Below are 26,285 nucleotides of genomic sequence, written 5' to 3' on the forward strand. Positions count from 1 at the left end.
GCAATTTAATTTCTTTGAAAAATAAAAAACTCCAGAATTTTTTATTTTGTATACCCATTTTTTTCAGAGATAGAACTATTTTTGTATCTTTTTTAAAAACAAGTGCAGATTTCTTAATGTAAATAGGAATAATGTATGTTTTGAGGCTATAATTTATTCTGTTACATTTCTTTTTCCTAAATAGTATTAATTAATGTTCAGTGTTCTTTCACAATTTTTCTAGAGTGGAGATACAGTGTTGATTGGGGCTGTTAGAGGTGGTCATGTTGAAATTGTGAGGGCCCTGCTCCATAAATATGCTGATATAGATATCAGAGGTCAGGTAAGTACTGCAAAGTAAGTGTTATAGTAGTTCTAAAATAGGATGTGAATTGAAATACCAAACAGTTATACTGTGTTTCTGAAAACAGGGCTTTAAAACTTGCTCTGTCTACTCTGTAGGAAACTCAGGTTCCATCAAACAGGAAAAATACATCATGTTGCTATGCAATTTTTAAGATATATGTAGTTGTAATGACTTGTTAAGCAGCATTTTTTTCACTTAATTTATATAGTGGTTGAAAAGCAAAAGACAAATTCAACTTGTTTCATCTGCACTACTGAACAGATTTAAAATAGTGACATACTTAAAAAACTGCTTAGCATCATTATTTTGATAATATTTTAAATTTAATATCAATAAAATGTGATGCACCTTAGATTATATCTGTTGTCAGTTCAGTTCTGTCACTGTGCTTGGTTGGTTTTTGTCTCCACCAACTGTCTCTATTACGTTAAACACTGTTGTTAGTGATTTCCATGTTTTCTACCTACCCCTTCTTTCTGTTTTGTCCTTTCATTAAGGTATTATCTTTATTCTTCTGTTGGAAGCTCCCTTGCTCGGCATGGTAGTTGTTTTTATTGTTACATTCAACTTGCTTTCGTTTGCTTGAAGCTATTCAAATCGCTCTACTTTTAGGCACACATGTTCTGCCAAGTTTGAACACAAAACTAACTGGTCACTGAGAGCTGCAAAGGTTCAGTGCCTGCTCTTGATGCAGAGCATCTGTGAGAAGCCAGGAAGCTTTTAGTTTGGAGAAAAAGTAGTGTTTGGATGTCTTCCTCTAACCTGCCATTGGAAACCTGTGTGTCTCAGCTTCTGGCTGACATGGGTCTGAAAATCTGAAGCTTTTCAACATCTTGATAGGACTGAGGCAATACAGAAATAGCAAGAGCACCCAGCTTCTTTGGTGGCAGGGAAGCTTGTGGCTTCTGGCAGTGTAAAATTGCCTGAATAGCCATTTGCAGTGGTTGATCTAGAGAATACTTTTGTGGTCTTATTGGCACAGCAGGAGTCAGTGCCATCAGAGGAAGGTTCTGGGTGTGCATTTCAGATCTTCGTTTAGGACCAGCAGTTTCAGAATCAGAGATGAGCACTAGTGTTTAACAACTCCTCTGCTGTTTGGCATTGCGGCAGCTGCCTGCCAGCCAGACTTGTTCTGGGGAGAAATGTTAACTGCCCACATTTGTGATGGTCCAGAAAAGTTGCTGAGTCTTGTCCAGCCTTCCAGCAACTGTGTTCCTTGCTGATGATTCATTCATATGGTCACTAGCTGGTGGGTACCTTCAGCAAATAAAACATAGGGCTCAAGAGTGAGTGTTGGGGCAGTGGAGGGCTCAGGTGATGTTCTCCTCAGCCTGTCTGGTAAGGGGAAGGGCCAGCTGGGAGCATCTGGCAAACCCATGCCTGGCTGTGTAGCTGATGTTGCTATTGAGAAGCTGAGTACCTCAGGGTTGTGTCTTGTTGGAAACCAGCTGACAGAAGGATAGAGAAGATGAAACACAAGTGATCAGAGAGGAAAGAAATCTTAGTGACCAGGCTTATTAAACTGCTGAGAAAGGCTTTAAACTCGGTTTGCTGTGAAGCCCATGAGTGAAAGAGGAAGAGCTGCAAATGAAAGAAGCAAGCAAGTAGAAGGCTGCAAGGGGTACTTTGATATTCCTACTTAGAAGCAGGTGTGTGTTCAGAGGCTTTTCTTAAATGTCTCTACACAAGTATGCCTCAAACAGAAAGAGTCATGGTGCAGTTGCTAGGCTAAAAATTGCAGGCATGGAGACTTTCTGGGACAACACACATGACTGGAGGAAAAAATTAATGACACAAGCAGGTTTGCAGCTCTGAACCATTCTCCCTGGTTTGGTGATACAATGTCTGGCTGATCAGCATTCTGGTACTTTATGTTGACTTTCATGTCCCTCTGCTTTTACAGCCTTCCAGCTTGCATGGCCTATGAAAAAAAGTTATTTTATTTTATTAAAAAACTTTTATATTTGAGTTAAAACTGAATACTTATATGTAGTTTTTGAAACTGTTTCAAGACAGGTTAAATCTGCTAGGATTGTTAAAGCCTCTTAATACATTGCACAAGGGTTTTTAAAATAGATTTGTATTCTCTTGCTAGATTTTCATCCTCCCTGCAAAGTATACTGTTGTACCAATTGGATTTGGTGGCCTTTCCCTTTGCCCTGAGCTGTGCTAAAATTTACTGTATTATATGCTATTTTCAATATATTATGGCTGTACCTTATGTGCAGTTTATGAAATTTATCCAACTGAATGAAAATACTGTTAGCATTTAATAATCTTTTTTTTTTTCAGGATAATAAAACTGCCTTATATTGGGCAGTTGAGAAAGGAAATGCTACAATGGTGAGGGATATCTTGCAATGCAATCCTGATACTGAAACATGTACCAAGGTAACAGAATTTTAATTGAATTGCTTTGTTTAACATTTTCTAAGCTCCTATGTGATGTTAAGATTATATTAAATTCAGTTTTTGGGAAGTGTTGGTACCTTGCATGCTGTAAAAAAAAAAAAACTTCTAAAATATGGATTTTTAGCACTAGTGATATCCCCATAAATATGATTTCCTATTAAATCTGTGATAGCAGGGAACATGTGGATTCTTTACCTCAGCATCATTCACATAACCAGCAATAAGAACTAGAGAGCAGGTGCTACTAGAAACTGGGGAAAAAGGCTTCTAATATTACTAAGCATGACCTTGGGCCACTGTCTATTGCATGTGCAGCAATAAAAAAAAAAGAGGAAGTAGTATGCACAGCATTGAGGTCTATTCAAATACCTTGTATTATATCTGGATTTTGTCTTTCTCTATTAGTATTTTGTTCTTTGATTCTAATCAAATACTAGGTCTGAGGTACTTTTTCACAAACATAAGTGCTGAAGTGTTGTTACTTGCACAGTAACATATTTGAATAAAAATTGTCTTAAAAGTTTTGGATTTAATTTCTTACCCAATCACTATTTTTGTCTTGGTTTTGAGTATATAGGATTTTTGTATTAGGCCTACTTTTCCATTTTAGGACGGAGAAACACCGCTTATAAAGGCAACCAAAATGAGGAATATTGAAATAGTAGAGCTTCTTCTGGACAAAGGAGCTAAGGTCTCAGCTGTAGACAAGGTAAAGAATATTAATTTGTTTACTTTAGTATATTTAATCATTTTAGATTTGCAGCAAGATTTTGTAGAGAGCTGTTGAGGCTACAGAAAGAGAGCTTCCCATATGTTAATAATTAAATAGACCATAATACTTAAATGCTTAGTCTCTCATGTGTTTAATAATTAAATAAATCAGAGTACTTAAATGTAAATCTGTTTCCACTATTAATATATTATTGTTCTATTGTTTGGGGGTTTCTTGGTATTAGAGTGCTCTTAATAACTTGAAAAGAAAAAAATGCAGGCCAGGAATAAAAATTTCACAGATAAATTAATTCTTAATGCACTTGAAAAAGACCATAAAGAAATGTTATTTGTCACTAATGATAGTTTTTGATTAATAGACATTAAACTTAGCAATGCCAAGGACAAATACAAGTGGTTGTTGCTGTCTCCTTATGCATCACCTACTCTGACTGTTAGCCTTTTAGTTGATTTATTTGATAGTTTTTTTAATCTCCTAGTGTTATGTTTAGGGCATATAAGTATTAATATGTTGATGTAATAAAAAAGCTTTTACTGGAAAGTTTTTTTGAGAATTCTGAGCAGACATTGAAACAACTCTAACAAGCATTATTTCTTGTTCTGAACAAGTCTCTGAATTTCCTAGTAGACACTTGTTTCTAAATAGAGACTAGTTTTCATGAACCTTAAGATATTTTTGTGAACCTTAAGATACATTAATATAAGCATTTAAAAAAGTAGACAGTATCTTAGATTTAGCATTCTAAGAACTGCTTTCTCATGTGTCTTTTCTGAAACATTTGTAATGCTTTTTTGAGGGGAAAAATGTTTGCTGTAAGACATTGATGCTTTTGGGTGCTTTAAGATGTATTTCAAGGAAATAATACATCTGAAATGATGTGGACCATATGGTCTGTCAATAATCTTGTCAATAATTATGTTAGATATTACTAGTTTTTCACTTAATTGCAGAAAGGAGATACTCCACTTCATATTGCTATTCGTGGAAGAAGCCGTAAACTTGCTGAATTACTCTTAAGAAATCCGAAAGATGGTCGGTTGCTGTATAGACCCAACAAAACAGGAGAAACACCTTACAATATTGACTGTAGCCACCAGAAGAGTATTTTAACACAGATATTTGGTGCCAGTAAGTATAAGCGTTTGGTTTTTTTTAATCACTCATATATTGAGAATCCAGTTTATTCAATTCTCTATTGAAAAGTGGTAACAGATTTTTTTAATGTTGCAAATAATGGGAAAGCTTTAAAAATAATCAGTTGGCAAAAAAAAATTCTACATTCTGAAAGCCTAACAAAGGTCAAACATGCGTTTTATTTTTGATTTTTGACATGAGATACTTTGCAACTTCTGTTGATCACTTTGTTTTTATTTGGACCTTGCTTGTGTAGGAATTACTTTCTTTGACTTTCTGTGATTTTGGATTTTGAGTCTTGTAAGCTTTAATAGTCGTGATAATTATGTAACTTATATGAATGATTTAAAATTCCTATGAACAGGAATGTACCAATAATAACAGCTGTTATATGGGAGGAGTATATATACAAATATGGGTGAACCTGTTGTGACTTTATGTCTGAAAATTGTCATATTGAAAGAGCTTTCTTAAAGCAAAGTTGTGTAATATAGTGTTTGTATTGCAGGACACTTGTCTCCCACGGAATCTGATGGTGACATGCTGGGTTATGATCTGTACAGCAGTGCTCTGGCTGATATTCTTAGTGAACCAACCATGCAGCCACCTATCTGTGTAGGCTTATATGCACAGTGGGGAAGTGGAAAATCATTCCTGCTCAAGAAACTGGAAGGTAAAACTTGATTTAGCCTTTTTTGTAGGTTCCAATCTGTCTATAGAAAGCATTACATGGGAGTAATTAGTTTTTGCGAGAATTGTTGGTCTGTGTAATGTTGTATCTGGTCTCTGTTTCTGTGACGAAAGGATTTAAATTCTGCTGTGGTTAGTTCTTCCATAGACTACTTTGTTCATTTATACAATGTCAAGACAGTCTTTTAAGTGTTGCTGTCTATTGCCCTGTGAGTTTCCTGCAACAGTGAATCTATCCTTTAAGTATAACTGAAAGTCTGGCTGCCAAAATATGCCTTGCAGGGCCTGTTGGAGTGTCAAATCAGATTCAGACCTCTTCTGCTGCAGTATTTATTTGTTGTGCAACCTATGTGCCTTTTTTTTTTTGTTTAAACAATTTCAGGCTATTCATATTTTATTCTCTGTAGCATAAGTGCTTTGCATCTAGTTTTCTTCCCCTTTCCTCTTATTTACTTGAAGCTTTTTGATCTGAAATGACGGAGGGAAGCAAATACAGTGTATGAAGTGAGTCAATATTTTCCCCAGTGGAAATAGGCAACTTATTTACAGTTTTAGCTTTTTCTAACAAAGGATGCTTTTCTGAGATGTTTCGATGTGGAATCATAGAATCAGCTGGGTTGGAAAGGACCTCTGAGATCATCAAGTCCAACCCTTGGTCCACTACCACTGTGGTTACCAGACCATGGCACTAAGTGCCACATCCAGTCTCGTCTTAAAAACCTCCAGGGATGGAGAATCTACCACTTCCCTGGGCAGCCCATTCCAATGTCTGATTACCCTTTCTGTAAAGAATTTCTTCCTAATATCTAATCTAAACCTCCCCTGGCAGAGTTTAAGACCGTGCCCTCTTGTCTTACTGATAGCTGGCTGGGAGAAGAGACCAACCTCCTTTCAGGGAGTTGCAGAGAGTGATGAGGTCTCCCCCAAGCCTCCTCTTCTCCAGGCTGAACAACCCCAGCTCCCTCAGCCTCTCCTCATAGCATTTGTGTTTGAGTCCCTTCACCAGCCTTGTTGCTCTTCTCTGGACCTACTCCAGCACCTCAATATCCTTCCTGAACTGAGGGACCCAGAACTGGACACAGTAATTGAGAATACCTTTACCTGTCTTGTTGTTTCTTGTTTTCTGTGATTTCTCTGTTTTTAAAAACTTCTATATTAGCCAAAATGGGGGCTCTGCATTCATTCTGTTTGCCTCATGCCCCGTGTTATAAACAGAAAACATGTTGATTTTGACTGTGATGTTTATTGCAGGTGAGCTCTTACATGTTTAAAACACTTTTTCAGTGTTTTCTTCCTCATTCATGTTTTTATTCTGGATTGTGTATCTGATCTTTCTTATTCAATAGAACCTAAATAAGTTTCTTCATGAATTTCTGTGTTACTAAATAGGAATCGCCAAACAGAAATAAATGCTGAAACCTTCAACTGTACTGTTATATCTGACTATTTGAGGAATGTAGTCCATGTTTCAATGGTGGAGATATTGGAGGTTGGGTGGGTTTTTTTCGACAGATGTGGTGGATTTATTTTTCTTGATGTCAGAAAACGTGTTTTACACTTTTGAAGTAGGATAGGAAATGACATGACTTTCAATATGCTTTTAAAAGTAGAAAATCTGCAGCAAAGAGTGTGAGTAGCGTGTATTTAAAGATTTTCATTCATTGCATGGATAAAAATTTTGGGTTTTGCACTGATGTGTGAAGAAGAATTTAAGCATCTTTTGTATTTCTTTGGATCAGTAATAGGGATAAGTTATACAATCTACTGAAAAAGTGTTTCTTTTCAAATATGATCCATTCTAGAGTTATTTCACATGTTAACTGGTCTTTGTCTTTTTGTTTTAGATGAAATGAAGACTTTTGCAGGACAGCAGATTGAACCTCTGTTTCAGTTCTCCTGGCTTATTGTATTCCTCACACTTCTGCTGTGTGGAGGTCTGGGTTTACTGCTTGCTTTCACAGTGGATGCAAAGCTTGGAATAGCAGTGTCACTCAGCTTATTAGCAGTTCTTTACATTTTCTTTAGTAAGTCCTATTTTATATGAAGTTTGTGAAGGTTTTTAACTATTTTTGAATTAAATATTGTTTTGTAGATCTGCTTTGTGATTCAGAAAAAAAATTACTAAATGGTTTTGTAGAAAATAAGACCCCTTTGGACCCTTTCCTTGTGTTTTGCTTATAATTTGTGAGAAGGCATTCTGAAAAACAAAGAAGAATTTTGAATGTTAATTTCATTGTGTTAATCTTACCATTCTCGTTTTTAGCCATAACTGCTAAAAGTCATTAACCTTTTTTACAGAACTCCATACTTCATGTGTTCAAACTTGGTTCTTTCAGCTGTGAATGTTGACTGAAGTGAAGCCATAACATCTTCTTAATTTTTAATATTTTAGCTGTAATTTACTTTGGTGGCCGAAGAGAAGGAGAGAGATGGAACTGGGCCTGGGTGTTAAGTACAAGGTTGGCAAGACATGTTGGATATTTAGAGTTGCTTCTCAAACTCATGTTTGTGAACCCACCAGAATTACCAGAGCAAACCACTAAAGCTTTACCTGTCAGGTTAGTTATTTCATTTCTTTACTCATGAATGACTCATTCAGATTCACTCTGATACTCCTCAAACTGTGTATTTTAATGTACATGTTTATCTTCATATGAGAAGCTGTTGAGATTCATGTTTGAAAAACAGTAGCCCTAGAAAATCATGAAGTTAAACTTTTCAGTGTGAAGAAGATAGTAGTGTTTTCAAGAAAAACAATCTGCTTATGTTGATGAAAGTTACTGCTTTTTGGAATTAGGGGTTTTGACTATCGGACTAATAAAAATTTGTACCAGGCAAAATAAGAATTTTCTGATATAGCTTATTGCATATTATGTTTAATGCTTGTTTTACTGATTGCCTCTGTTGTCTTTTTTTTTGTCTTTTTTTTTTCTGTAAGTAGAGCATCAGACTGCTCAAAGCTTCTAGTTTACCTGAAAGCAAGAAAATTTATGCCATGTGTTTTATCATTTCATTTACTTCTTGTTTAGAGACTTCTGTTTTAGCCTCCTGGTGCTTCTATGTGATCTTGTGCTTCTGACATTTTTTTTAATCTTCTATAAATATTTAAAAATAGATGAGAATGCAATTTTAAAAATACTTGTCAATATTATATTTTGGCATCAAAAAGATATTTTTATGTTTTTATTGTCATCTGAGGTGCCATTAGTGATGTGATCATTTTTATCTTCTTAAGAAATCAAGTTTTAGAATAGGAAGTGGGGCAAAGGAGAAGTTGATAAATGGAGAAGAAACATTTAAATTCCATGTAGAGTTTTTAAAAAATTAAATATTCAAGTATTTTACATTTTGTACCACTTGAAAAAAACTTCTGGCTGCCGAGAAGCAGCAAGATTTTTTTTTTGGTTGCCAGAAAATACTTTAAGCTTTCTAAAGTATACAAAATATGTGTGTTTTCTCTTTCAGATTTTTGTTTACCGACTACAATAGACTGTCCAGTGTAGGTGGAGAAACTTCATTGGCTGAGATGATTGCTACCCTCTCTGATGCATGTGAAAGGGAATTTGGTTTCTTAGCAACAAGGCTATTTCGAGTTTTCAAGACAGAAGATACACAAGGTTTTTTTTACCTGAATGACATTTCCGATTATTCCATTTCAGTGCACTGTTACCAGGGGTTCTGTTTTTTGCTTTATAAGCTCTTTTTAGAAATTGTTGTAGCCATGCAGAAATTTTTGGAGAGAAAAATGCCCCATTTTCTCGCTAATCTTGATTTTATTGATATAATAAAGGAATATCTTCTATGAAGTATTGTTTTTAGAAGTGCCTATGGAAATGTATATTCACATTACATCCTTGTAGATGCAGCATATTTCCATAGCAATTAATTCATTGTGTCTGAGTCAGGTAAAAGGAAAAGTATGCTTTTGTGTATTGCTAAGAGAAGTTGGTTTAGTTTATTAGATTTTAATTTAGAGCTTTTATGAGTGACCACTACTTATTCTAGGAAATAATGAATGTGTAGACTATGTTGGTCCAAAGATATGAACTGATATCCAAAGATATCAGTTGTGGTAAGATGGGAAGAAATATTCCTGCTTGATCCAAATGGAACAAGCTTTCTTCTGTCCCATATGTAGATTTCTGGAAAAAAAAATAGGCAGAGTGATATTGTGAAGAAAGAGTTTCTAGATGGTAACTTTCAATTAATTGAGGACTTACTTGTACTTTGAGTTCAGTTTCAGTCAGTTATTTCTTGTTTAATTTTTCCCTTGTCCACAAATTGAGGACTCTGTTAGATGCTGTCTCCTCTCACAAAGTGAAATGTTTAGACTCTTCTGTCTTGCAGAGGGTGGAAAAAACATGCTATGTTTGCTATGCTCAGCTATGTGCTGAACACAACTTACTCTTCCTTGTTCTTTCTGAAATTAACTGCATGTTCTTTATGAAAGGGACGTATGCAATTTTTCACCCTTTTTTTCCATGTTAGGCATTCTGCAGTTCTTCTGCTTAACCTCAGTGGAATGGCTTTCATGATGCTGTGATTTCTGCCAAAGTTGTCTTGGGAATGGCACCGTAGTGTTGGCTTTTTGTGATTAAGTGCAGTAATCATGTCTTCCCTTTCATTTTTAATCTTACGTTTCTCTTGCATTCCTTGGCTCTGTTGCCTTTCCATGTTATTTCTAATTATTTAATTGATTTTTAAAATTTATTTTATCTATTTGGTGATTTTGCACATCATCTCCTTTTCTCTCGTTTTCAGGTGCAGGGTCATACATTTATTGTCTCTAGATGTTCATAGAAATTCCATGTAGGCTTATTTTTAGTCTTCTATATCTTAAATTTTTGTTACATATGTAAACTCACAGACAAACCTGTTCAATTGTCATTTCATTATTGATTCTTATCTGTCTCTAATCCAAGTGTGTCTCTTTCTAGCAAGAGGAAGGTTTCATTCCTGCTTCAGTATGTCTAGAACTGAATGTAATTATAACTGAGCTGTTATTCTTTATTTCTTACTCCTCACTCCTGTCATTATGCATTTCTGTTTCTTTATCCTGCAGCACAATCCTGTGTGTCACGTATGTGAGTGATGTGAAAGACCTTTCCAGCTCATGCCCCAGTAGAGTATCATACATAGGCCATGTATAAACCTTGGATACTCTTTCAATGTAGCATATTTGGAATTTGATTTTTCCATTCCAGTTCAAATGCTGGTTTTTAGCTGTCAGCATTTTGCTTCAGGTCATTCTGTGATCTGTTCTTTGTTGTCAACAACTGTGTACAGAAGGTAGCAATCTTCTAGGTGTGTACACCACTGGATGTGTACAGGCCCTAAAGGCAGAGGCTGCTGCTTTGGAAAATGCTGTTTCTTTGATCACTGATTTAGCTGTGCTAAGCTCCAACTGCAGTATTTCTTTGTCTCTTCCTTATCAATCCACTTGAAGTCAGGAGTTCTGTGTTCTCTTCTGAGGCCCTGTCCAAACCATTTGTCCTCCCATTTGTGTATGTTTTGGTGTGCAAGAAGGGGTGGTCTCAGGCTGCAGCTTGCAATTTTGTTTTAGTTCTCCAGTGGCACCATTACTATTAGATTATGTAAGTACCAGGTTCCAGTTTAAAACTGCGTAGTTACTGTACTGTTTTCCCAGATTTATTTATGTAAATACACTTTACAGAGAGATGCCACAAAAGGAGTGATAACACTGATATGAAATCTATTTAATGATTGTCATTTCCATCCATTCTGGGTTTCCTGAAACAATGGAAATAAACTGAAGATTAAAGGAATATCTCCACTTCGTAGTTTCCAAGAATTGTGGCAAATAGTAGATAATTTTTTTCCATAGGTTTGTGGCTGGGTGGTAATACTGCAGTAAGCTTTTACAAGTTAGTGTTTTATGAGAAGTATGCAAGTTAATTTTGTACTCAACTGTCACTGCACTGTATATTCATTCTAACAGCAAATACTTGCTTCCTAGGTAAAAAGAAATGGAAGAAAACATGCTGCCTCCCATCCTTTGTGATTTTCCTGTTTATCTTGACTTGCGTTGTTTCTGCGATTGCCCTGCTGGCGATTTTTAATGTGGAGTCAGCCAACATGACAGTGAATGTTATTCTTATAACAGTGACCTGTATTGTTGGTTTGGCCTTTTTCTTGAATTGCCGCACGTGGTGGCAAGTGATGGATTCAGTTTTGAATTCTCAGAGAAAGCGCCTTCACAATGCTGCCTCCAAGCTTCACAAGTTGAAAAGTGAGGGGTTCATGAAGGTAAGCATTTATGTGAATTGACCAGTAAAATAATTGAAACAAACCCCCAAACATGGAGCATTCTTAAGATGGGATACCATTTATTTAATCAGACCAAGTCTCACAACTGGAGAATGAGACTTGGTGAGTTTTTACTGATGGGAACACTTCTGTGCCAGTGGTAATTGTGCTTAGTGTATGAGACCTGTCTGCTCAATCAGGAGTGTTAAATTTGGATTAAGTTTTCAGTTTTCTGATTTTCTTTTTGCTGGGAGGAAGGTACTAGGAAAACAATTGTTCTAAACTATTAGTATTTAGTAAGGGTTTACTCTAGATCATAAGACTAGAAAGAATAACTTTGTGAATCTTCTACAGGTGAAAAACAAAGCCCAACTTTGTCTGTCTGCAAGACCTCTTTATTAAGAAAGGAATTTTAGCACTGAAAGAACATTCCAAGACAGTCCACATATTAAATGAAAAATTGTAGAAAATACTATTGTTTTGCTGGGTTATATCTATAAACTGATAAAAACTATACCCATCAGGCTGTCATCAAATCTCCTATATGCTCCTATTTGAAAGTAAAATTTAGCATCATGGTGGTTACCTCTGTAGATTACAGCTAATATATTGTAAATATATGTGCAAATATTTTTCATTGATGATAAAGCAATTTGAGTTGAAAGGGGCCTTTTAAAGGTCAAGTAGTCCAATTTCCCTTCAACAAGCAGGGACAACTTCAATGAGATCAGGTTGCTTGGACCTTCCAAGGATGGGGCATCCACAACTTCTCTGGGACCTGTGCCAGAGTTTTACCACCCTCATAATAAAAAAACTTCTCTATATCTAATCTAAATCGACCTTCCTTCAGTTTTCAAAACCATTTCCCATTGTCCTCTCGCAACAGGCCCCACCAAAATGTTTGTCCTCATCTTTCTTATAGGCCCTCTTTAGGTACTGGAAGGCCACAATAAAGGTTTCCATAGAGTCTTTTCCAGGCTGAACAGTGCCAGTTCTCTCAACCTTTCCTCATAGGTGAGCTGCTCAAGCCCTGTAATCATTTTTGTGGCCTCCTCTGAACTCTTTCCAATGCATTGATGTCCTTCCTGTGCTGAGGCCCCCAGAGCTGGTTGTCGCACTCCAGGTGGGGTCTCACCAGAGTGGAGTGGCAGAATCACCTCCCTGGACCTACTGGCCATGCTGCCATAAGACTTCAAGAGTGCTCTCGTGCTCCAGCAGAGAGGGCCCTCACTAACAGTGCGTCCCCCTAACCTTGGCGTGTCATCAGACAGCTTGGCATGGGCAAGCCTGATATTATGCCCCTCCCCTGTCATGTCTAGTTTAAGGCTCTGTGAATTAGCCCTGCTTGCTCCTGGGCAAAGACTCTCCTGTTTTGAGAAGGGTGAATCCTGCCTGCTGCCAGCATGCCTGGTGCCGTGTTTTTGCAGCACAGAAAACCTTGTTTATATTGGTACTGTGTTTCTTGACAGTTGTTTTTTGAGTGGTATTTATCTGACGTAACTTCAGCCTTTTAGGAATTAAGTTCACCCTTTGATGTCAAAGAAGAAAAATGGGTATTTCCAGAGAGTTGTTCATCTGTTTTATGTCGTCTTAATGTGCACATTCAAGATGAATCTAGTGATGAATAAGTCAGATTCTAATGTCTACCTGTTAATTGGTGAAATTAGGGCAGGCAAATTCCACCTTTGTTTCTCTCTTAAGGGTGGGTGTTAAATGTGCAACAGTGTTGAAAAGCTTAACAAATTGCATTGCATATCTTGAATAGGAATGACTGAGCATTAGAGTAATAGCATAATGTGCTTGGCTGGAAGGCAGATGGAAAATTTTAGTGTACATTTTATGCCAAGCAATTTTTGAGGACTCGCTGAAGCTACAAATACTCTTTTATTTACTTTTGAAATACTGTTTTACAGTGTGTGAATATTAGTTTCTTAAATAACATTGTAATGGAATTTAAATAAGGATAGTTTGATACTTCAGAGTGAAATATGTGTTTAAGCTGTACATTTTTGTTCAAATAAGAAATTAAAATGTTGGAAGTGATATCTTAGGACCTTTCACTTTGAGTATTTGTAAATTTATTCTTGTAATCTTATTGAAGCATTTTTGGGAGAAGTAGCAATCTGCAAAAAGAATTATATATTTTTATGAGTTAAAGTGTTATAGAGATGTCTTTTTCTTCTTTGCTTTTCCTTTTTATAGGTTTTGAAATGTGAAGTGGAACTGATGGCCAAAATGGCAAAAACCATTGACAGCTTCACTCAGAACCAGACGAGGCTTGTTGTAATTATTGATGGATTGGATGCTTGTGAACAGGACAAAGTTTTACAGATGCTTGATACTGTGAGTTGGGTCATTTTTTAAGGATAATCTCTGGATCATATGAATGATCTTTTCCACAGATGAGCAGTTACATGCAGTTATTGTGTATTTTCTGTAAAAAGAAGGCTATGTTGTAGTAGGTTTATGTGTACATTGTGCCACTTTGTGCACACTGGCATAAATATAATGCTAAGAGTGGTGAGTCTGAAAAGTTGACAATTAAATCACGTTAGTACTTTTGAAAAGTTTTGAAATAATCGGTCGTAAACTATTGAAAGTATTTATCCTGTTGAAACAAACTTACAATGTTTGGAGGGTTTTTCGTAGTTACCCATTAGATGAAAAATGCTTAGATGCTCATTTTTGTGGGGGCTGGGACATGATACCTCTGCATGATACCTCTTTGGTGATGACTTCCACCATAACTAGTACGGCTAAATTGTCAAATATGCTTATTTCAAATTGTGGATAAGTTCCTAACATTAGGTATCTCGTATTGAAGAAGGTGACATCTCTATACATCTCTCGGCCTCTCAGGTTTATAACTTGAACAGAATGAATATAAAATATTGAATCAGATGTTCAAAAGATCCGCAGTTACAGTTCATTATTGTTAACAAACTGTAATATCTACTTTTTTACAGGTGCGAGTCTTGTTTTCAAAAGGCCCATTTATTGCTATTTTTGCAAGTGACCCACACATTATTATAAAGGCCATTAACCAGAATCTCAACAGTGTTCTCCGTGATTCAAACATAAATGGACATGATTACATGCGAAACATAGTCCATTTGCCTGTTTTTCTGAATAGCCGAGGGCTTAGTAATGCAAAAAAACTGATGGTGGCTTCAACAACCAATGGGGACATTCCTTATACAGATAATGCAGGTAAGGTTATGCAAGAAGATGATATAAGAGTTACAAAACCAATGATCCAAGAATCTAAGGTTTGGAACAAACTGTTTAAACAATTGACAGGTCATTAGTGTTATTTTTATAGATCAGTCAAATGTATACGAATGGAGAAAATGCCCACCTGTTCTTTCCCTTCCATAGGATTGCATGAAGAGGTTGACAGGAGAGTTTCTCAGAACAGTCTTGGAGACATGACCAAGCTTGGTAGCAAAACTGCTCTCAACAGGCGGGTGAGAAAGATTTTTAGACTACATAGAGATATTGGTGAAACCTTTTTTCTTTTCTTTTTTTTTTTCCTTTCTTATTTTCAATGATACCAACGTGAAAGACTTACCAAACCGTTCTTATGAAACTTCTATAAATGATCCATGTAGGAAAAGGACATTCCTAAATTAGTAGACTGATGTTTTGTCAAAGAGGAAGAAGCGTGCTTGCTCACCAAAGTGTTCATTTCCACAAAAATTAAATTCAGCTCTCTGTGAACACTGAGATGATACAGCAAATCTGGTAGTAGCTATGATCTATGTATGTATATTTTGGATATTTTTTGTGTAAGCCTGGTATCACTTTATTGCAGGATGTTGCAACAAGGGGCAGTAATTGTGGAATTTCAAATAATAAGTACTAGATTTGTACTGCAACATGTCCACCATGCTTTTTTCCTGCTTTCTACTCTGTTTTCACATCTTTGCATAAAATCAGAAGGTGGTTGAATAAAAGAGATCTCAAAAATAGTGGGGAAAAACCAAACAAAGAAAAAACCAAAAAAACTCAGAGTCTGAGGATTCTGAGGTTTTAGAGCTTCCATAGGTAGAGACTTGTGAAGTTATGTAGCAGAGGAACCTGATAGTCACTTTAATTTTAAAATGCAGTTAGTTTAGAGGCACAGTAGGAAAAGATGGCAATACTGAAATTAGTAAACTTTTTACAAAATAGTTCTGTGTCAATCTATTTTACCCTCTCAGAATTGATGTGGAAGTAAAATGTGTAACTCTTACCACTTCTTGGCTTCTGTGGAAATCACGTTCAGCTGTTACACAGCTGAGTCAGAATTAAGTTCTGATAAATACATTTGATATTTCATGTCAGCCTCACGGACACAAAAGCTCTAACTTTATAATCAGGTAAAACTGAAGTATTTCAAATACACAAAACATTTTGATACCAATCAATATTCTTTGCTTTTTTGTGTCATTATCAGGATACTTACCGAAGACGCCAGATGCAGCGTACCATTACCCGCCAGATGTCTTTTGATTTGACCAAGCTGTTGGTTACAGAGGATTGGTTCAGTGATATCAGCCCCCAGACCATGAGAAGATTGCTAAATATTGTTTCAGTGACAGGTAAGTGTGACATGGTTGTGTACAGTGAACCAGTGTTGTGTTTTGGCTGCTTGTAGTTACACTCAGACTTTTTAGTGTGTAAACTAAATCTAACAAGTCAGTCCACGTGTTGATTTTGAAAATCTTCCTGAAGCAAACTCTTCTAGAGTGTGAGAAAAGCTTGTAGACCATTCTATGTCTGTGAAGAACTTACAGAATATTGACTTCAGTTGGGAGGAAAATGATTCTAGTCTACGTTTTTAGAAAGTTTTGTATTTTTAAATTTTGAAGTGGGGTAAGAAAAATACATTTTTCATTTTCATAACACTTTGGTGTGAACAAAGCTTGTAGTGATGATATCTGAAAAGGTAAGCTCTGAGGGAAAACCAGGTATGTATCCTGTTCATTTTTGCTATGGATATTTGGAGTAATTTTTCTCTAAATGATTGTGTGGGGCTGATGAAAGCATTTTCAGACCTGTTTTTCTTCAACAAAATACAATCAGGACTTGTATTTTCTAAACCTCTCTGAGGTTTAGAAACTGAAAATAATTGGAAAAGGATTTATGGAGGTTTAATAAAATCATGTTTCATGTAGTAAGTGAATAGGGAATGATTATTTACTGTCTTTTCTATTACAGACACTAAAAGGCATTGAGTAACCCTACAGCTAACTGGTTCAGAAAAAACAAATTGAGTTACTTTTTTGCATTGTTTATAGTTAAGAACATAAATCTGCAACAGATCTAAAATTCTGAGCTAATCTTTTAAATAAATGTGCACTGTCCTGGCTTTGTCATTGCAATTTGTAGTATGAAATGTCTTGTTTTGACAAATTGTAGTACAGATATAAAACTATAACAAAATCACAAACTGTTAATTGTAAAATTAAATGAAAAAGAAACCTTGCAAGAACACTTTTAATGCAGTATAATTTGTGGTTACACAGGATGATTTCATGAACAGCTTCATGAGCAGAGCCTTCAGGCTGCAAGTTACGTGTCATTACCAGTATTGATAAACCAGTTCTAGAAAATTTGCTAAACTTCAAATGCATAAACTGTAGCCTTAACTTTTTCTGAGTTTTTTTAAATAACCTTTTTTGTAATTTATACCTTACCTTATTAATATAAAACAGTCCTTTCTTTATAGCTCTGAATTTTACTGTATTGGCTATTGAAGTTGGCAGTTGTATGCTTAACTTGTTTTGACCACATTTCATATGTGAGTGCGTAGAAAATCTCTCAGAGTATTCCCATGAATTTCTGTGTTTAGATTGAGAAATTAATGCTGTGTGAAATTCCTTATTGAGTTTTGTTGAAGTAAGTTAAACTTCAACTATAACAGGATGATGATAATTAGTGTTTAAGCTGACGGTTTTGGAGAGTCTCATATTCTGACCAGTATTTGCAGGAATTTTTATTAGGTTGTAAAATGATATTTTTAGATGTGACTTGAGATGATTTTGAATTTACTGAGCTAAAAATATAATAGCAGTAAGTTCACAGATCAGATTAAAGTACTTACATAGCTGTTACTTTGAGGAAAAAAGAGGTATCTTTCAAAAGGGAAAAAATCCTCTGTGTTTTCTTCCCTCCTTTCCTGTTTTATTAGGTCGTTTATTGAGAGCTAATCAGATCACATTCAATTGGGATAGACTGGCTAGTTGGATCAATCTCACAGAGCAGTGGCCATACAGAACATCATGGCTCATCCTGCATCTTGAAGAGACTGAAGGTGTTCCAGATCAGCTGACTTTAAAAACTATCTATGAGAGGTAGGCATTATTCTGGTAGTATTATGCACTTTCAGGGATTAAAATAGTGATCATTATTAATGATGATTAGAATAACATGGCTTTCAAACAGCTATCACGTTGTAATCTAAAATTTCCACAATCTTACTCTCTTCTGCTAACTTCTGAAATCTTCTAGGTGGCTTTCATTGCTGTTGAATGAACCATATATAAATGAATGCTTTGTATTTAAAACAAAGAGAACTATACTGGAATTCTTTCAGAGGCAAATAAGTGCATGATTAGAAAACAGTTTCCTCTAGACAATGGATCCAGTTTCTGGATTTTGCATTTCCTCTGTGAGTGTAATGTACCTGTGAAACCAAATATGAAGTAATGGGAACCCATCTTTGTATTGTGGGTTCACACGACTAGTGTTGCAAATATTTACGTGATCAACTAAGTACAATAATTCAGAATCATCAGGGATCCCCTCTCCTGTCATGCTTTTCATTCTTCTCTTTATTTAGATTTGCTGTGTGGCATGTTTCACAATTTTATATTTTTATATCCAACAAACTTATTACAGCTTTTTTATTATTAGCATCTACAGTAGTAAATCACTTTGGAATGATAAAAGTCCAAAGCTGTCTTCAAGACATAACAATGTTTATATTTTCTGATAAACCAAAGGAGATATTAGAGACCTGCTTTGTAGTCATAAACGAGTACTAATAAATCCAATATTAACTGATGTTAAATCTGTAGTAAACGAACATGAAGAAAAAGAAAGGACAGTCACAACTGAATGTGAGTGACTTATTTGGGTTCTGTATTGTTTGTTGTTAGTACAGGCCCTTGAGCTGTTGATAGTGGGTGCCAGCTGGGGCATATCATGGTTTATTAGTTCAGGTGTGGAGGATGTTCAACACTCCGGCTATGTTGTTGTGCCTCTTGCTGTGCAGGTTGTGTTTGGAAGTAATACAGCCACTTGAGTAGACTGACAGGTCATAACTGACAGTTATAAGTGTATAGATAATTTTTAGTATATAAAACTAGAATACATAATGTGAAGAAACAGTGAAGAACTGTACCATATGTTGGAAAAGGGAAGGTGGTGATCTTCTAAGTAAAGCTGTTTGTATTCTACCTAAAATGCCAGGAAAACAAGGAAAAAGAAAATAGGACCAATATTCTGGATTCTCTCTTTAGCAAAAAATACCAGCAGGATTATTTGATATTAAAATGATAAAGTTACAAGACCTACTTTCTTGGACTACTTAACAGTTAAAAAAAAGTTTCCTAATAATAATGTTGCTGTGTGCTCAGGAGGAGAATTGATGTCTCAGCCACTTCTATTTAAACTTTGTAAGGAACTAAAGATATAACTCTACTAAAGTATTAACAAAGCTGAGATCTCATCTCTCTGGTGATTTGGGTGATCATCTTTACCATATACTGAATATGAAAAGATCTGTGAACTCTGGAATTATCTAGAGCTCTAAAAATTATTTTATCCAAAATAATCCTTTCTGTGTCATTGTTACTGTTTTTTATCTACGACTGTTTGAAGTGCCTTGGCTAAAATATCTGTTTCCATATAATTTTAAAGTTAGTTTCTCTTAGGAAACAAAAACTGAAGTTTTAAAACTTTTACTAGTTTATAGAGCAGTTTTCCCATTTGGAGTCTCATGAATAGATACCAGATTTTGATAATTCTGCAGCTTGTTCCTGTGCTGAGTTTGTGTTACTTCTTTCATGCCTTTTCATCTGCATGGTTTTTGGTTTTTTTTTAATATTTTGATACTTTAGGGCAGGAGCAAGAGTGTAATTTTCCTAAAACTGAATAGTTTGTATTAAACTGCTTTTTATTGTGACGATGCAAAGTCTTTGGTTTTGCCACTTCAGCGTCTCCCTTGGATGAAAAGGAATCTTGTAGGTTCTGTGTTAAGTGTAGGAGTTTCACACTTGATCACATTCTCTGTATACGGAAAATGCTTTGATATTATAGTTGCTTTTCCAACTTTTAAAATATCCTGTGTTAAGCTTTTGAATCACCAGTGTTACCTTGCAGTGAGAACTCTCTGCTGCTGACTGTGTGGGGCAGAGGGTTAGCACAGTGGGCTGGTCTGTTACAGCTCCCTTGGGCTGAAGAGTTACGGTAGATAATTCATGTGTACACCGAGGGTATGACTGACAGGCGGTAATGAGCCCCGCGCTGTGTCCCTGCTGTGTCCCAGGTCGTGCCCGGCTCTCCCAGCGCCGCTGGCGCCGCGGGAGCTGCGGTGAGCGGGGCGCGTTCCCCGCCTGCGGCGCGGGGCGGTGCCGGCAGGTGGCGCTGGCGGAGCGCCCGCCGAGCCCCGGCCCCGCCGCTCCCGGCCCGCCCCGCGCATCCCGCGCTCCCCTTCAGCTCCCGAATTTAGTTCTGCAGACTGTGTTTGCAAACCGTAATAAAGGAGAGGGCCGTTTTCTGTCACATCTCAGTGCTAGCTGTTGTAGTTGCAAAGAATGCAGTAGGAAAACTAAACTAAGACAACTTAAAGCTGCTCTACAACTGTCAGAGTTTGTGCGATGCTGGACCAGTCACCTGTATAGTACATTTCGCTTGGACAGTACTTGTGCCTCTGTGGGGGATGGCATACAGCGTATGGTTCTGTAGGCTGATATTAAGCGCTCAGGGTTCAGAGCTATTTCTGGAGCTACTGGGAACTCTGCTTTCAGTTGGTGGAGTACTCTGAAAAAAATGGATATCTCAGTTTGGTAAATAACCACATACAACTATATCTCACTGCTTCAATTTGTCTTTAAGGAAAAAGCTAACTAATATATCCTTATTATGAAAAATTGTTGGGGAAAATAAATTTATGGTTTTCTGGAGATGCTGTGAAGAATGTGAATATTGATGAGTATGAAAACAGTTCTGTCAGGAGAAGTGTATCTTTACTGTATCATACTATGCAGATGTGGAAAAACCTACTGAATGTTACACTGGCAACTTTTCCCCTGGGTTTTTAAAAAATATAAAAAAGACTACCAAAACAATGCCCCAAAGCAAATTAGACTTGGATTTTTGGCACAGGCATACCTTTATGAATCTTTATGAATTGGAGTCCCTTAACTTCTCTTATACTAAAAGGTAGAATGTTGCTATGCTGTAATTCTTTCATAGAGGGGAACAATCCCATGCTTTGTATCTGTGACAAATTTTGAAATTAAAACAATGTTGAATCTGCATTGTTGGCTTTCAGTCTGTATTCTCAAAAAGAATGCCTTTACTCTTTTTACTTCCTTAGGCGGACTTGCCATGTTGTCTCACTTCTGTCCTTCCACCTCCAGCCTTTCCCTCTCTCTGCTGGTCTGGATCTTTCCTTGGTCTACTTTTCCAGCTGGTACACTTATTAGTACCACTATTTATTCCTCTGGGTTTATCTGTTGACTTTTCAAGTCATCTCTCATCATTAGGATTTTCATGTAGTCTCTTCCTTACCAGGTTAAGCTCTAAATTCTGAGTTCATCTATTGTGTTCTCCTTCCCTTTTGTGTTTAGGTTCCCTTGTGGTCGAACCCACTATTGTCATTACCAACCTCTCCATCCTGGTCTGGTTTAATTATCTTTACCATTTTATTTATAGTTGTGACATATAATTAATATTCCTCTACGTTTATGTTGTGCTCCTCCATGTTGCTGTACAGAGTCTTCCTAATGTCAGTTAAACCAAAGTGGTCTGCAGAAGTTGCAAAAGGCAAATTTTTAGAGCTCTGAAGTGGAATAAAATAATGGGCTTTCTGCAAATGACTTTATAAGAGAATTAAGTTGTCAGATTAAAGCAAGTTTCTGTTGAATGTGTGCAACTGAGATTTCTCAGACTTGTAAATTAGCCAGCCATGGGAATGTGCTCTCTTGTGAAGACAAATGAAACATCCATAACACCAGAATAAATGACAGTGCCTGATATAAATAAATTATATCCTGGGAAAAATCCCTGTGGCTTTTGTAGAAGGAAGATATGTTTCAAGAAACTGAATTCTCAACATGAACATATGAAGAAAGTAATGAAATATTTTGAAATTTAAGAAATTTTAAGCAAGATCTTGATCTAAGAACATCTAAATGTATTAAGATTTAAGACAGTACTTGGTAAGATTGCCTCAGGAAAACAAAAGGAAGCAAAAGATCGGAGTATGTGTCTTGTGAGAAACTTACAGGTAAACTTTCCAAAGATAGGTCTTGTGTTCTTGGACATACCTGTAAATGATCTGACAGAGGGGAGAGATACAGTGGGGGGCTATAACCAGGATGACTGTTTCACATAGAGTTGTGGAAGTAGTTATCAGTAAGTTGCAGATCAAAGTCATTGTTGATATAGGTATCATAACATACTGGAGAAAATACTCTCATCTATAATCTGCTAACGCAGTAAGGGGCTGTAAATCTGCACTGAGGAAAGGAATTCATGAATTGTTGCTGATTTCTCTGAGAAATGTTCAGTGCCTCTCAACAGTCAGAAAATGAAACAGTCTTTAGGAGTTCCTAGCAAAGCAATGGAAAGAGGGAATGTGTTGTATTATACCAATCTGTGATTTTTCTAAATTTCAAGCACCAGAGTTTCTAGTCATCACATTTTAAAAAGGTTGTACCAAAGTAGAAAAGATATTTAAGAGACTGAGGAAAGCTCCAGTCTCACATCAGATTTTGCTGTGAATATCATCACTGTCCTATTTCCTATGCAGTGACAAGTCCTAGTTTTACTTGAATACTTTCTCCTTTCTTCTCAAGTCTCCCTCAGTCTAAGACATTTGACTAATTCATTTCTTTTCCCCAAAAGCCTTAGTTTTTCACTTCAGTTTGAGGCTCTGAGTTTTGGTCATCTTTGTTTCTTGATATTTTCTACTGGTTAAGGCTGAAGATGTCAGGGATTTGATATTGCCACCTTGTTGATTAAAAGCCATGCTATTAAAGCTGATTTTATGGGAAGGAATGTCTTCTCAGTCCCTTTCCATATTAAGTTGACTCACTAAGGAAGATAATCTGCTGAACACATTTTATCTCTTTGTATCCCTCTTAGCATAGCAGGAATCAAATTCTGCAGTACTTTGTCAACTGAAAAATGTTCCTAGAAATCACTAAACTGATTCTGTAACCCTGTTGCCTGTAGGCTTTTTTTACTTCTGAAATCTGGAGATATTAGGGAGAGTTTCTGCATCTATGAGCTAACCAGTGCTCTTTAAATATGACAGATTTACGAGTTGGTCACTTCTTAGGGCTGTTAGTAGCTGAACTGTAAGGTTTATACAGCTGAAAGTGAAACCTTGTGTGCCTCTTGAGTTCAGGAATGCATTTCAGAATGTGACTGGCTAAATTCGTAAGCACTTGAAAGACTATGGATGGGCTGAATTTTTACCCCTGAAGTTCCTGCAACATCAGCAGTTCTGCTTGTGTGAATGCCCAGAATTGCTCTAGGTTACCTTGCATCTCGAGCCTATTCAGGCACATGAGAGTCAGTAGCTGAAGCCCTTAAAAAGCCTGGGCAAATAAATGTGGTTTGAGCACGTTTGCAGCAGGAGATAAAAATCAGATTCAGCATAAAGCACAGCAACAAAGACTACTTTAATTGGAAGAGAAATGTGTTTAAATTAGTTAAACCAAGTGCTGAGGCAGGTTGTGTGGCAAATTGCAGGAACCTTCTGGTCCTGGTGAACGTAATGTGTTGTCCAGACAGACAAGGGCACTGTAGGAAAGTTCCAGTTGGCCTTTGAAAAGAAAATGGCAAGGAGCACACTGGAGGTTACCAGAGCAATTAAATGACCTACTTGTTATGGAGGGCCCCTTGGAAAGAAAAAAGTCAGTATGAAGTTGATAATAATCCATGAGAATTTTCTCATGGTCATATGTGGGTATGAGACATAGGTAGAACAGTCACCCAGGAATTAGGTAGATCTATGGTAATTATTGTCCTCTCTCTCGTGGGGTTAGGATCTAGATTCTGTATCTTTCTGAGTATAATTCTAGCTATCACCTGCTGAAACTGGTCATGAAATGTAAGACTGGTATAGCTAAGGAAATAGTCCTAAGAGAGACCATGATGCACTGTCTCACTCTTTAAAGTTGCTGGGGAGGAGTGGATGCTTATCCCCAGAACTGAATTTATAATTTGTTTAATGATACATAATTCAGGTATTCACACAACCTCTATTCAAGTACTTCCTACTGGCTGCTTTTGATGTTAGTCTACGTGTTGGGCTTGATGTCACGAGCGACAGTCCTACCTGTCATTCTTTGCCCACGCTTTGACAAAACTGGGATATTAAGACAGGGCTTATCAATTCTTTGTGAGGATATTGCAAATAGCTGCTGGTCCCTGAATTTCTGTGACTATTCTTACATATTTATTAAAAATATTAGAACAGAAGAGCTTGGCTCAGGATAGAAGAAACTCTCAAGAACCATCTGTTCAGATTAGGATCTCCACCCTTTCTTAATCTCCTTGAAAATATGCCTTTTGGGAAGCTGAAGCAAACTATGCAAATCAAGAATCTTAACTTTTTGATTTTGAAAAAAAGGGAGAGATTTTCCAGGACGAGAAAATAGTTATACTTTTCTCAGAATTGTAACTAACCATTATTTAAAATTTAGCAACATATAATTCATCCATCACTTGGGTTTAAATTAACCTCTGAGATAAAGTCTTTGTGCACATATGTATGCGTGCCTACCTGTGATGGATGGCAAATTGGATGGCAATACGATGTGCCAAGGCAGAACATACCAAATTTAGAAGAATAGCATAGCAGCTTTTTTTTATTCAGGATTCTTGGGGTTTTTTTTTGGGGGGGGGGGGGGAGAACTAAGGGATCTAAGTCAACCATAGCTCATATCTTAGTTTTTTTAATGCTTTTGCAACTCTTACACCATTCCAAGGGGTAATTTGTGGAAGACATCTGCTCTGTCTCCTTTATCAGTAATGGAAAGTATTGTTGTATTTTAGTTTCTTAAGTTCTAGTCCAGTTTCAGCACTGGTATATGATTTTTCTTGGGGGTTTTTTCCAGTCTTTACTGAAGTTACCCCTTTTTGAAATCAATCACAGAAAAAGTTATCTCTAGTAATGGTAACCAGAGAAATACTTAATTTCAGGTTACTAGATAACTCATCCTCTGTTTTTCTTTTCTTTTTTTTTTCCCTTTTTTCTTTTTTCCTTCTTTCTTAAACTGGTAAAAACTAACTTAGTTATAGGTGAAACAGCACCTGATTACTGTAGATTGGGAGTTCTATAGCGGAGTTTCATTGGTGTTACAGGTTCAGATCTTGTGTGATACACCTGTGTGAATCAAATTAAGAAATCACTTAGGTTAAAACTGTTTCACATACAGTGGGATATTCCTACTTCATTGTTTACTGCTTCAATTTAAGAAAATATATTTACAGTGTACTAGAAATACCACCAAGATATAAATGATATAAAATTATTTTATTAAAGAAATTGATTTCATAAAAAAAGTAGTATTCTGTAGCACTAGTAGTAAAATTTATTTTTCTCCATATAAAGGCTCATTTATTTTTATAGCAATTTGATGACACATCTGCTTGCTTTATTTAGCTGAAAAGAAAATGTTGGTTCTTGGTGTTTTGTAAAATTGCTTTGTTAAATTATTTTCGAAATCGCTCAACTTTTAACAAATGACATTTGATACTAACATTGGAAAGCAATTTCAGCTAATTAAGTAGATCCTTCTATAAACCATTGGAACATTAAGATGACAAACTGTTCATTCAGGATTATTTTAATTGGTACAATTATTGTAATTTTGTTGCAATTATGTGTTGAGCTAAAAGCTTTTGTTTAAATCATTTGAGGTTTTTTTTGTTAATATACATAAGTAAGAAAAGAAGTAAAATAAAAACCAAAGATAAGCATTATCTGTCTACTTTTTCATTACAGTGCCTTAGACAAGTATCTATTGAATTATTCTTTTAGAAAAGTGTGTTACATGTTTTCAGCACATCTCTAGCAATGTTAAAATTGAGCAAGATCATTTGAAATGTAACTTTTCTGGAAGGTTATTATGTTAATTCCAGTTTTGACACTGTTTAAATGCCTTTTAATAAAAAGGGTGAAATGAACTTTTGAGGGATTTGTGAGTTGCTTAATGCCTATTGATGTATTAATTTAAGAAGTGTAGCTATTTAGTGATTATAGAAATTAAAAATGAAAAAGCTATGAAAGGTGCCACATTCATCACTCTGATTATAATGTTCTCTGCAATCATCTTTGCCCAGGCCAGGTTTAAATAAATCACTTCCTTTAAGCAGACAATTTAGTATTCTTGTGGACCTCACAGTGAGGCATTACTTCTAAAATATTTAACCTTCTTTTTGTTTTTCTGTTTCCTTTTATTGCCTCCTACTTAA

General features: G+C 36.2%; 1 protein-coding gene across 3 annotated transcripts in view; it reads left to right on the forward strand.

Moving 5' to 3' along the window:
• KIDINS220 (kinase D interacting substrate 220) overlaps positions 1-26,285 on the forward strand; it is a 75,505-nt gene that overhangs the window by 19,629 nt on the left and 29,591 nt on the right. For all 3 annotated transcript variants that reach the window (XM_018067998.2, XM_018067999.2, XM_018068000.2), the window contains exons 9-22: positions 224-322; positions 2,639-2,737; positions 3,369-3,467; positions 4,442-4,619; positions 5,134-5,298; positions 7,160-7,339; positions 7,708-7,873; positions 8,781-8,932; positions 11,293-11,582; positions 13,785-13,925; positions 14,549-14,792; positions 14,961-15,049; positions 16,021-16,165; positions 17,758-17,920. In XM_018067998.2, the coding sequence (XP_017923487.1) occupies positions 224-322; positions 2,639-2,737; positions 3,369-3,467; positions 4,442-4,619; positions 5,134-5,298; positions 7,160-7,339; positions 7,708-7,873; positions 8,781-8,932; positions 11,293-11,582; positions 13,785-13,925; positions 14,549-14,792; positions 14,961-15,049; positions 16,021-16,165; positions 17,758-17,920 (2,210 nt within the window). The remainder of the gene's footprint in view (positions 1-223; positions 323-2,638; positions 2,738-3,368; positions 3,468-4,441; positions 4,620-5,133; positions 5,299-7,159; positions 7,340-7,707; positions 7,874-8,780; positions 8,933-11,292; positions 11,583-13,784; positions 13,926-14,548; positions 14,793-14,960; positions 15,050-16,020; positions 16,166-17,757; positions 17,921-26,285) is intronic.

Source organism: Manacus vitellinus, unplaced genomic scaffold (genome assembly GCF_001715985.3).
Source record: "Manacus vitellinus isolate BGI_N305 unplaced genomic scaffold, ASM171598v3 scaffold_11_pilon, whole genome shotgun sequence".
Lineage (NCBI taxonomy): Eukaryota > Metazoa > Chordata > Aves > Passeriformes > Pipridae > Manacus > Manacus vitellinus.